The following is a 13,102-nucleotide window of genomic DNA, read 5'->3' on the forward strand; positions in this document are numbered from 1 at the left end:
GCCTCCACTGATACACCTAAGACCCTGCATTCTCAAGCCTACAGCATGCTGCATCTCAGGGTAGTGAGGGTACTGCACTAACATATTGCATAGCATCAACACATGTCAATATTGTTAACCTGACTTGGGATACATGACAATCCATAATTCACTACTTCTGAGGGAGAAGTTGGCGATCTCCTCCATCTTTCCTCTGCAGAAGGGTGGGAGCCGCACTCCATCAAACTTGAAGTATTTGCTCTGCTTGGCGTGTCTGCCTCCTCTCGGCCATCCTCCGCTCTCGGCCATCCTCAAGACGGGCACCAAACGAAAATATCTTTGTAATCAATTCAACGGTTATAATTAGATTTGTTTTGAGAGCGATAATTTGTTTCCTCTTGAGTATGGCTTGGCTAGGACGTGATAGTGCGTGAGCGAAGTACTCCTTGGCCTTCAGGCTTCAGCCAATCACGTCGTTGCAACGTGATGGAATTGTATGCGATCATGTAATGCAAGCGCCTCCTCTTCAGCTTCAGCACCAGTTCGCTGTGGCTGGGTATGCGCGTGCTCACTAGTCTCTGTAGCCGGAAGAGGAACGCCTTCAAGCGTACGCGAAGCATTCAATATGATGCAGGTAGGCCTGTTCTTGGAAGATCAAATCAACAGATTATGTTTTTAAATATACGTGAATGGTATCATGAGCCTATGGAATGCTCTGGATGTTAGCCTATAGGTTCAAATCGGTTAATAATAAAGTTCGACTTGTCACAGTAATAGCAGGCAGGTGAAACGAAAATATATTTGAATATAATATATTAGAATAGAATAGACATGAATGGATTGCATCGCTCTCATGTGTTACCGATGCAGAATGTGGGGGCGTGGCTCCACCTAAAATAAGGCTCAGCCTCCTTATGCGGATTGGCCAGACTTGCCCTGTTCTAGAACCGGGAAGTTTATGGCAAGTCAGCCCTCCCGCGATTCTCAATACATAACTGTCTCTTTGTACGTTACACGAGAGGAGTAGACTGAGTAGTGTGCGCTAGTTTGAGCCGTCCTCTTTCGGAACTGGTGTTGACATTCAGTAATGAAGGGAACTTGTCATAGACTCCAAGGGTAACATTTGGGAGTCATTATTACAAGCGCATTTACCCAAACGTCTAGGTTCTCTCCAAGGACTGTCCACCCGGGATGTTCGACCTAACGAAGGAATGGAATCTGTCGTTCGCCGGCTGCGGGTTCCTGGGGATCTATCACATCGGAGTGGCCAGCTGCCTGTTGGAACAAGCGCCCTACCTCATCAAAGGTGCCACCAAGATTTACGGGGCTTCGGCCGGTGCCCTAACCGCCTCGGTGCTCGCCAGCCAGGCATCCATAGGTGAGCATCCAATACCCTACACTGGCCCCTTGAGTTCATCGCACCCTGTCATCAGTGGAATGAATGCCTGGATGGTGACTTTTACGCAAAAGTCGCAATTTTAGTAGCAATTTTAGCAACTAAATTACCTTTAAAGAATAATCACTTGTGGCCTTGATACACGGGGGAAATTATTTCAGCAATGCTTAAAACTTTGCTCTTATGTAATAGATAGGTGGTTATACTGGGGCTCCTTTGTAGCTCAGTGTAGAACATGGCGCTTTTAACGCCAGGGTAGTGGGTTCAATTCCCGGGTCCACACAGACACAAAATGTATTCACACATGACTGTACATCTCTTTGGATAAAATCATCTGCTAAATGGCATGTAATTATTTTCATGTAATAAACTACTAATTATTAAGAATGACATAATTACATGGTTAGAGCCAAAATGGCTGCCTGTGTTTAAATATGGTAGCCTTCCACTCATTGATCATGTCACACCATTGATAAATGTCATCTGGGTCAGTTATAGGACTATTGACCTATTGGTCCTCTAGATCAGAGGCCTCCCAATGGTACTGATAGATCTCGCTGACTGAGGGAAAACACAATCATGATTAAGAGCAAACATGCCCCAGCTTGACATAGAACGTGACTCTTAGCTGAGTCTCGGTGTGATACCATGTCTCTTTCACTGTCTTTTAAACCCAATAACCTTATAGTGAAGAGACAAAAGACTGGGGAACTTAGTAAGTGTCCCAGTTGTGTCCTATCTAAATGAGAGCGAGAGAGAGAGAGTTAAAGAGGGTGAAAGATTGAAATAGTAATAGAGGGATAACAATCGAGTGAACAGTCAATAAAGGCATCATTAAGAGTCAAAAGAAAGTACTGGATTGTTGTGAAAATTGGCAGAAGGAAGATATAGGTTATCGTTCATTACCTCAGAGTTTCATGACCTCAGAGTTTCACTGTCACTCAGTGACTCCAATGTGTTCCACTGATAGTACGAGTAACATCATTATTTCAGCCAGATAAGACTACCTCAGTGTTTTTGTAATCACTTGATTTTCTTTACTGGAATTCTGTCTGTGTGTATAACAGTCTTTAGATCCATTCCATCCAAGTGTAGACAAGATGAACACACATAACTAGCTCAGTACAGGTGCAGAGCAGTAAATAAGTTAAACCAGTGGAGAAAGTTTTTTTTGTGAGCTGCAGATCACTGTTTAGTTCCCTTGAGAATCAATCTTCCTTTGAATAGAAAACATCCAATCCCTCCCAATGGAAGGCTCAAACACAACTAACACACTGTCTCTCCATCTCTCCCCTCCTCTAGCTAAATGCTGTGAGGATGTGATCGAGACAGTCAAGGAGGCCCGGAAGCGTAACCTGGGTCCCCTCCACCCCTCCTTCAACCTGGTCAAGGTCATCAGATCGGGCCTGGAGCGTGACCTGCCCGCCGACGCGCACACACTCGCCTCCGGGAGGCTGTGTGTGTCACTCACTCGCGTGTCTGATGGACAAAACGTCATTGTGTCCGAGTTCAAGTCCAAGGAAGAGCTCATCCAGGTGAGTGTCCCCACTCAACCCACCTGGGCTGCTATTCACAAAACATATCCGAGTACGAGTACTGATCTAGGATCAGTTGGATAAGGAGGTGGCACCTGATCGCAGATCAGTACTCATACTGTAAAACGCATTGTGAATATGGGCCCTGAACACCCCTGAGCACTTGAGTTTTTCCATATCCCATACATATCCCATACATATTTGACCTTTCACCTACTGGCCTTGCCATTGACTGTTTACATGAGTTGCATGTCATTTAAACTGGGTTGGACTGTGTAACATCTCTCTCTCTCTGATGTGTCTACAGGCACTGCTGTGTAGCTGTTTCATCCCCATATACTGTGGCCTGATCCCTCCATCCTTCCAAGGAGTGGTAAGTGCCCAAGGCCCTAATGCCTCAACTGCTTTCTTACGTTTCTTTGAGCACTGTTTCCTTGTTTTCTAAGAAAAAGCAGCAGATGTTAGACTGGGTTTATTATGGTCTCGTCTCTAATGCCTTTATTGCTCAGGTCATAGTCATAAGGTGGCTAGGTTCAAGTGTAGCGTAATGTTGTGTTTTTCTGTTTGTGTGTATGTCTGTCTGTCGGTCTGTGCATACACTCCGGTACTTGTTCATGTGTCAGTCTACCTTACTCTAGGAGCTAATCAGCCCGTGAACCATTTCTCTTGGCAGACCAGTGGTGTATTATATACTTCCAGACTGGTTTCTGGCCTCAGCAGATTGGGACCAGGAAGTCCAGGGTGGCTCCATTCTAAACTGAGTCACTAGGACATAGGAGCACAGTCCTCCAAAACATCAACTACCATGTAACAATGATCTATTTTTGCCACTTATTCTCTAGTATATTTCACTGCTATCTGCTCTTGTTATCATTGAGGGCATATAGCCTCTATCTGGGCATGTCCCTTGCTCAGTGCCAAATTATACATCCATAGAACACAGGCGGAACACACTAGATTGTTCAATAAATATAGGCTATTGTTAGTGTGTCCCATTGTCGGGTGTGTCAGGTTCACAGATAGCTATTTAGATATCCTGTTTAACCTCCTCCACCCCCGCCCAGTCGTCTATCTATCTATCTATCTATCTATCTATCTATCTATCTATCTATCTATCTATCTATCTATATACACTGCTCAAAAAAAATAAAGGGAACACTTAAACAACACAATGTAACTTCAAGTCAATCACACTTCTGTGAAATCAAACTGTCCACTTAGGAAGCAACACTGATTGACAATACATTTCACATGCTGTTGTGCAAATGGAATAGACAACAGGTGGAAATTATAGGCAATTAGCAAGACACCCCCAATAAAGGAGTGGTTCTGCAGGCGGTGACCACAGACCACTTCTCAGTTCCTATGCTTCCTGGCTGATGTTTTGGTCACTTTTGAATGCTGGCGGTGCTTTCACTCTAGTGGTAGCATGAGTCTACAACCCACACAAGTGGCTCAGGTAGTGCAGCTCATCCAGGATGGCACATCAATGCAAGCTGTGGCAAGAAGGTTTGTTGTGTCTGTCAGCGTAGTGTCCAGAGCATAGAGGCGCTACCAGGAGACAGACCAGTACATCAGGAGACGTGGAGGAGGCCGTAGGAGGGCAACAACCCAGCAGCAGGACCGTTACCTCCGCCTTTGAGCAAGGAGGAGCACTGCCAGAGCCCTGCAAAATGACATCCAGCAGGCCACAAATGTGCATGTGTCTGCTCAAACGGTCAGAAACAGACTCCATGAGGGTGGTATGAGGGCCCGACGTCCACAGGTGGGGGTTGTGCTTACAGCCCAACACCGTGCAGGACGTTTGGCATTTGCCAGAGAACACCAAGATTGGCAAATTCGCCACTGGCGCCCTGTGCTCTTCACAGATGAAAGCAGGTTCACACTGAGCACATGTGACAGACGTGACAGAGTCTGGAGACGCCGTGGAGAACGTTCTGCTGCCTGCAACATCCTCCAGCATGACCGGTTTGGCGGTGGGTCAGTCATGGTGTGGGGTGGCATTTCTTTGGGGGGCCGCACAGCCCTCCATGTGCTCGCCAGAGGTAGCCTGACTGCCATTAGGTACCGAGATGAGATCCTCAGACCCCTTGTGAGACCATATGCTGGTGCGGTTGGCCCTGGGTTCCTCCTAATGCAAGACAATTCTAGACCTCATGCGGCTGGAGTGTGTCAGCAGTTTCTGCAAGAGGAAGGCATTGGTGCTATGGACTTGCCCTCCCGTTCCCCAGACGTGAATCCAATTGAGCACATCTGGGACATCATGTCTCGCTCCATCCACCAACACCATGTTGCACCACAGACTGTCCAGGAGTTGGCGGATGCTTTAGTCCAGGTCTGGGAGGAGATCCCTCAGGAGACCATCCGCCACCTCATCAGGAACATGCCCAGGCATTGTAGGGAGGTCATACAGGCACGTGGAGGCCACACACACTACTGAGCCTCATTTTGACTTGTTTTAAGGACATTACATCAAAGTTGGATCAGCCTGTAGTGTGGTTTTCCACTTTAATTTAGAGTGTGACTCCAAATCCAGACCTCCATGGGTTGATAAATTTGATTTCCATTGATAATTTTTGTGGGATTTTGTTGTCAGCACATTCAACTATGTAAAGAAAAAAAGTATTTAATAAGAATATTTCATTCATTCAGATCTAGGATGTGTTATTTTAGTGTTCCCTTTAATTTTTTGAGCAGTGTATATATATATATGACCCATCTATCTATATAGATGTACAGTTGATGTCGGAAGTTTACATACACCTAGATTGGAGTCATTAAAACTATTTTTTCAACCACTCCACACATTTCTTGTTAACAAAACTGCAGTTTTGACAAGTCGGATAGGACATCTACAGTCATGGCCAAATGTTTTGAGAATTGAGTGGCTTTTATGATCTATTTTGGTTAGGCCAGGGTGTGACTAGGGTGGGCATTCTCATTTCTTTATTTTTATGTTTTCTGTTTCTATGTTTTGGCCGGGTATGGTTCTCAATCATGGACAGCTGTCTATCGTTGTCTCTGATTGGGAATCATACTTAGGCAGCCTTTTTTCCTTTATTTTGTGGGTAGTTATCTTTGTTAGTGGCAGTATAGCCCTAGTAAGCTTCACGGTCGTTGTTTGTTTCTTGTTTTGTTGGCGACATTTACATAAATAAAGGAAAATGTACGCTCACCACGCTGCACCTTGGTCCGGTCATTTCCACGACGACGTCCGTGACAAGAATGACACAAATATAAATTTTCACAAAGTTTGCCGCTTCAGTGTCTTTAGATATTTTTGTCAGATGTTTCTATGGAATTCTGAAGTATAATTACAAGCATTTCATAAATGTCAAATGCTTTTATTGACAATTACATGAAGTTGATGCAAAGAGTCAATATTTGCAGTGTTGATCCTTCTTTTTCAAGACCTCTGCAATCCGCCCTGGCATGCTGTCAATTAACTTCTGGGCCACATCCTGACTGATGGCAGCCCATTCTTGCATAATCAATTCTTGGAGTTTGTCAGAATTTGTGGGTTTTTGTTTGTCCACACGCCTCTTGGGGATTGAGCACAAGTTCTCAATGGGATTAAGGTCTGGGGAGTTTCCTGGCCATGGACCCAAAATATCTATGTTTTGTTCCCCAAGCCACTTAGTTATCACCTTTGCCTTATGGCAAGGTGCTCCATCATGCTGGAAAAGGCATTGTTTGTCACCAAACTGTTCCTGGATGGTTTGGAGAAGTTGCTCTCGGAGGATGTGTTGGTACCATTCTTTATTCATGACTGTGTTCTTAGGCAAAATTGTGAGTGAGCCCACTCCCATGGCTGAGAAGCAACCCCACACATGAATGGTCTCAGGATGCTTTATTGTTGGCATGACACAGGACTGGTTGTAGTGCTCACCTTGTCTTCTCCGGACAAGCTTTTTTCTGGATGCCCCAAACAATCGTAAAGGGGATTCATCAGAGAAAATGACTTTACCCCAGTCCTCAGCAGTCCAATTCCTGTACCTTTTGCAGAATATAAGTCTATCCCTGATGTTTTTCCTGGAGAGAAGTGGCTTCTTTGCTGCCCTTCTTGACACCAGGTCATCCTCCAAAAGTCTTTGCCTCTGTCACGTTCGTCATATTGATGAGACCAAGGCGCAGCTTGGTAAGCGTACATAACTCTTTAATGAAAGAGGGAACACTGAACAAAACTATACAAAACAACCAAACATACCGTGAAGCTATATGGCTAGTGCAGAACAGGCAACTAAACATAGAATAACAACCCACAAAATAACCAAGGAATATGGCTACCTAAATATGGTTCCCAATCAGAGACAATGATAAACAGCTGCCTCTGATTGAGAACCAATCTAGGCAACCATAGACATATAAACACCTAGACCAGAAAACCCCTAGACATACAAAAACTAAACAAACCACCCTTGTCACACCCTGACCGAACCAAATAATAAAGATAACTAAGGTCAGGGCGTGACAGCCTCACTGTGTGTGCAGATGCACTCACACCTGCCTGCTGCCATTCCTGAGAAAGCTCTGTACTTGTTGGGGGGCCCTGACCCCGCAGCTGAATCAACTTTAGGAGACGGTCCTGTAGTAAAGCACAAAGACAGGTGAAACAGATCAGGGTGTGACACCATGTCTCTATATAGATATATGCCCTATACTAGGTCTATAATGACAAATATATAGAACAGTCATAAATGACTTATAAACAGCATATCTGAGGGCATGAAGTTGAACTATCTGCCAGTTGACGGAGCATGTACTTTTTCAGAATAATGTGCATACTATTTATTTAAGTTTCTTGTGAAAGTGATGAAGTTTCATTTAAACTAGATTTCATCACTGGACTCGTAACAGTTGGCTTTGACACTCTGAACAAGGAAATATAGTGCATTCTTTGTCCTCAGCCCTGAACTCTCTTTGCTAAACTCACTGCCAAGTTGAGTCTTGATCATATTTTGGAACTGGCACTGCTATCCTTTTTCCCCTCAGATGTTCTCAGCGTTTTACACTGGAAAACGATTCATTCGTGTTGAAATGTTAGAGGGTAGCATCTGAACTTGGAATGGAGCTGCATCGGATAATTACATGAGACTGGTGTAAAAATTGATTAATTCTCCAAATAGTAATGTGAGATTGTTTGGTCATGAGTTGGCAGTGTGGAGAAGCTGGCTAAGGGGAAATCTGACATGCCTAATATGCCCTCAAGAGGGGAATGTTTCCTTGAATGTGTTGTATCGTATCATGTTAGATTTCAGTGATAACCAAGTTGGGTTGTAAGTTACATATTTTTTAGCAGAAGATAGGCAGAGGAAGTCAACAACAAATATTTATAATATATAAATAGAGATTTAGAACAGTCATCTATGTCAGCCCTGAGACGTCCGGACTACAGTATGCCTGGGGTGTTGTTATGTAAAGGCTGTGGTCCTGGAAATAGTCAAACAAATACGGCTTGTTATTCGGCAATTATTCTCACTTTCTCGCTCTCTTCCTCCTCCCTGTCTCCCCCTCTTCTCTCTGTAGCGTTACGTGGATGGGGGAATCAGTGACAACCTTCCTCAGTCGGAGCTGAAGAACACCATCAGCATCTCTCCGTTCTCCGGCGAGAGCGACATCTGTCCCCGGGACACCTCCTTCAACTTCCACGAGCTGCGCTTCACCAACACCTCCATCCAGATGAACCTGGACAATATGTACCGCCTCAGCAAAGCCCTGTTTCCCCCAGAACCTAAGGTAGGTAGACCGCTATGACTGCTTACCAATGAGTTATGCATGGCCCTGGGAAGAGGTTTGTAGTCCTTATGTCGGCCCTATTCCCAAAGGTAGGATGGAGGATCAGGATGCTCCTTAGTCCAATTCATCAGATGGGTTGTTTATGACTACTTGTAAATATAAGCCTTATGTATGGGTTGTGTGTTATGAAATCCTTATATAGGTACCCTTGAAATAGTCTAAACATTCTATACATTTCTGTAGGAGAGCGTAGTAGTCTGGTATGGGAGACTGGGCCCCTGACCTTCCACTATCCTATTCCCTGATTATATAACCCCAACTCCCCCATTTCACCCCTTACCTTGTCTCCTCTTTGGACTCCTATCCTTACCGCCCCCCCCACCATACTTCCTATCTGAACTTTGCCCTCCCCTGTTCCTCCCCAACACTGTGATCAATACTGGCAGGACGTTATTGGCTTCTATCCTTGTTGAATTACATTTCCTGTATTGCACATACTTCTTCACTGTCTGGATAATAACATGGGAGTCAACTTTTAGCATCAGGTGAACTTTGCCCTCTTTGAGGTTGGTCTTTGTCTCTTGGTTCAGTTTTTGCCAAGATCTGCCACCGTCTTTTCCCTTCATGTGTGCCTGGAATGTTGTAACTGGAATTTTGGGATTATGCCAAATCCCACCGACAAAGCCATGTGCAGAGGCCCTACTTAGAAAAGGAAGTGTGTGTTTCACTTCACTCTGCCACCTTTGACATATTGTTTACACATGACATTCACAGACACACACACATAGAAGACTCCACCCTACCTTTTCCCTCACGTGTAATAGTGTTCAACCTACCCTGACTAAAATCACACATATGTCGTGCCACTGTGAAGTTATCTGTCCAGATACCTCTCTCCCTGTTGCTTTGTTGTTGTAGTAACACAGAATAAGGAGTAGCCAGAGAACAGAAAGAACTCTGCCACGTTGACCTTTAACCCCTAGTCAAACACTGTTGCACAGGAGGGTTCCGGCTGATATTAGTCATTCCCCTCTGTTTTATGTGGTTGTAAACAGCTGTACTTGTTTAACACGGTTGTTAACTGTCAGCGATAACATGATTGCTAATCAGTCAGCGGTAGTGATAGTTATAACTAATCACATAATGTGAGATCATGCTCTGTATCGTGTTTGGGTGGGTATATCTGAGTCCTAATGATCCTGTCATATGATTAGGACTGTCTTATATTTATTCAATCTACCTCTTGCATATGATCCCTTACCTCAATAGGTATGATCTTTGTGTTTTCTTTGACAGGTCATGGCAGAGATATGTCAGAGTGGCTACAAGGACGCCCTTCGCTTTCTTGAGGAGAACCGTGAGTATGACTATGTTGCCTTTGACAGTAGTAGTGGGCTGTGCTAAGATCATAAGCTAATGTGATATACAGTACATGCAGTGGGCATCAATGATGTACAGGGTTTAACATGAAGTATGGAGTTAACCTGCACTTATTTATGGGGTAATGTTTTTATGCTGTGTTACAAAGATGATGAATGTATTGTTTATGATGTCAGATCTGCTGAAGCTGGAGTGTCCGACTGCCGGCCCCAGCCTATCAGAAGCCACACACACCTGCTGCTGCAAGCCCATCGCCACGGAAACCACTAAGGACTGGATGCTCCGCCGGCTCCGCCTCCTGAGGAAGCGGCACTGGTGGCTGGACGAGCAGATTGTTGACAACCTGCCAACCCAAATCAAAAAAGGTAGATGGGAGGTTAACCTAGACTCAGATGTTTTCTGCTCAAAGCTGTTAGAAACTGTTGTTATCTAGTTATAACACTGACATTAACATTGTGTTGTTATCATGCTCTTGTCAGTGACGTGTGGTTGTTGTGTGTATCTGAAAGTCATCTGAGGCTGTGCCCGTGTCAGCGAAGTGTGACATATTTTGTCTCTATGACTGTAGTGTTTTGTGAGGCGTGCCAGCAGAAGCCTGGTCTGTATGCTCATGTGTCTGAGATGCTGCCGGTCAGAGTGGCCTCCTACATGCTCCTGCCCTGCACACTACCTGTGGTATCAGCCTACTCAGTGGGCAAGAGGTAAGTCTACATCCTATACCACTATACCTACCACAAACTAACAAGCCCTCAATGAACTCAATGCAGTCACAGTAGCTCAAACAGCAACCAATGACAACAGTAATGCAAACAAATCAGCTTTTAAAAAGCCCAGAAATATTATTTAGCATAACTATCCTTTAGCATAATTAGCCTTTAGCATACAGCAGCCAATACCTTCAAACTAGCCCTGACAGCAACCACTGACAACAAAGTAGTCTTTAAAGTAGTCATTAGCCCACCACAGCAACCAAATAACACTGTGAACGCAAACGAACTAGGAATACAAACAGGTTTCCTACTAAACGCAATAAATGTGAATGTGCTGCACAGGGACTCCACCTAGTTGGCAAGTCAATCCACCACAGGAATTGTTGAGGACCCCCCCCCCACACACACACACACACACTTGGTGCTACATCACAGTACATTGACTCTTCTTGTCCCTCTCCTGTACTCCAGGTTTGTGGAGTGGATCCCAGAGGTGCCTGCAGATATGCGTTGGCTAGCTGGGGTGGCTGGGGATGTGGCTGGGAGCTTGTACAGACAGACCCGGAGAGGAGCACCAGCAGACATAACCAGGTGAGAGACATGGAGTTTCTACTACTGGGTTTTATTATTGATGGATGGAGTCTACTTGTAGATTTGGATGTATGTCATACAGTATGAATAAAGTCTAATGGCCTTGTGTGTTTTTATTTTTGCAGTGATGGTTCCCTGAGGAATTGCATGAGCCTGCCCCTACCCCTGGACAGTGACGGACCCAGGGAGAGAGACTGTCACCTCTCCGGGTTCTCGCTCTCTGCTCTTGACCTCCAAAGCCAATACTGGAACATCCCCACAGCCCCCTCTTCCCGCCGCCCCACCAGCCCCCTCATGCCCAGCCCCTCCCCACGACAGATCTGCTTCTTTGTTGGCTCGCAGGACGAGACTGACTGACAGTCCCATCCACCAATGAGAGGACACTTTGACTTTGTTTTAAAAGATGATAGGGCAGTCCAGCTCACGATCCCTCCCACAGGGCCTGTCTATAGGCTATAGGAACTGGGATGGACAAATGATGGTCATGTGATTGAATAGCTTTGGGATCCAGAACTGTTGCTATAGACACACTAATCATGTATTTTGATCACTCTAACGATCATATTTTATTCTACAGTACACATTGTAGAACAATTTACCAGATCACCACCAAAGACCTCTGCAAGTGAATTATTTTTTGAAATTATACATTTTATAAATAACTATGTCTAGTTTTTCCAGATAACTTGTTGTCACTACAACTATACCTACCTACTTACAGTACCTACCTACCAGAGGACGCTGGTGGAAGGAGCGATAGGATGACTGGCTCATTGTAATGGCTCGAATAGAATAAATGGAACAGTATCAACCACATCAAACAGGGGCGGCAGGTAGCCTAGTGGTTAGAATGTTGGGCCAGTAACCCAAAGGTTGCTGGATTGAATCCCTGAGCTGACAAAGTCAAAATCTGTTGTTCTGCCCATGAAAAAGGCAGTTAACCCACTGTTCCCCGGTAGGCTGTCATTGTAAATAATACTATTTTCTTAACTGACTTTCCTAGTTAAAATAAAAAACATATGGAAACCACATGTTTGACTCTGTTCCATTAATCCATTCCAGCCAATACAATGAGCCTGTCCTCCTATAGCTCCTCCCACCAGCCTCCTCTGCTACCTACCTACAGTACACAGGAGGTTGGTAGCACCTTAATTGGGGGGATGGGCTCGTGGCAATGGCGGTAGTGGAATGGTATCAAACACATGGTTCCCATGTGTTTTCTGTTCCAGACATTATTATGAGCTGTCCTCCCCTCAGCAGCCTCCTTTGCAACAGTACCTACCTACGTGTGTTCAATTAAATGTAGCATTCATTCCTAATGGACTGTTGACCTGAGTTAAAGTTGACTTCCTTGACTATGAGCTGTGCGTTTTCCTGACTACTATTAGACAGGACCCTTGAACTGAACTATGAACTACTGTGATGAGCTGTGATGTCAAGAAATTTGAATCACAATGTTCTTGAAAGTTCCTTTCAGAACTTCTCTTAATGTTGACCGTTGCTTTTGCACAATAACTTGCATAGGATTCACAATTTTTATATGGCATCTCAAATGGGTCATTTTCATGAAACCAGTTTTAAAATGTATGTAGAAAACTGAGTTACAAAACCATGATGCATCTGCAAAATCAACTATCATTCAGAGGATTAAGATGTCTAGTTTTTTCGAAAGTGTCTTATTTTCAATACGTTTCACATTTTTGCCAGAATTTTTTATTTTATTTTACCCCAAATTCTCTTTACTGAAATGCTTTCGGATTAAAAAATTAAGTCAT

At 44.4% G+C, this 13,102-nt stretch overlaps 1 protein-coding gene across 1 annotated transcript; it reads left to right on the forward strand.

The window, feature by feature from the left end:
- Positions 1–589: 589 nt before the first annotated feature.
- Positions 590–12,033, forward strand: LOC139392776 (patatin-like phospholipase domain-containing protein 2). Its single transcript, XM_071141024.1, has 10 exons — positions 590–613; positions 1,144–1,357; positions 2,678–2,910; positions 3,218–3,283; positions 8,437–8,646; positions 9,943–10,003; positions 10,203–10,391; positions 10,595–10,727; positions 11,208–11,327; positions 11,453–12,033. The coding sequence occupies exons 1-10, from the start codon at positions 605–607 to the stop codon at positions 11,682–11,684; spliced, it is 1,467 nt and encodes a 488-aa protein (XP_070997125.1). The 5' UTR covers positions 590–604; the 3' UTR covers positions 11,685–12,033.
- Positions 12,034–13,102: the final 1,069 nt, after the last annotated feature.

Source organism: Oncorhynchus clarkii, chromosome 33 (genome assembly GCF_045791955.1).
Source record: "Oncorhynchus clarkii lewisi isolate Uvic-CL-2024 chromosome 33, UVic_Ocla_1.0, whole genome shotgun sequence".
In the NCBI taxonomy this organism is placed as follows: Eukaryota; Metazoa; Chordata; class Actinopteri; order Salmoniformes; family Salmonidae; genus Oncorhynchus; species Oncorhynchus clarkii.

Bases quoted from the DNA above. Each gene is read 5' to 3' on its own strand.
- LOC139392776 (XM_071141024.1), top strand. The intron at 1,358-2,677 runs GTGAGCATCCAA...CCCCTCCTCTAG, and splicing joins CGCCAGCCAGGCATCCATAG to CTAAATGCTGTGAGGATGTG. The intron at 3,284-8,436 runs GTAAGTGCCCAA...TTCTCTCTGTAG, and splicing joins CTCCATCCTTCCAAGGAGTG to CGTTACGTGGATGGGGGAAT.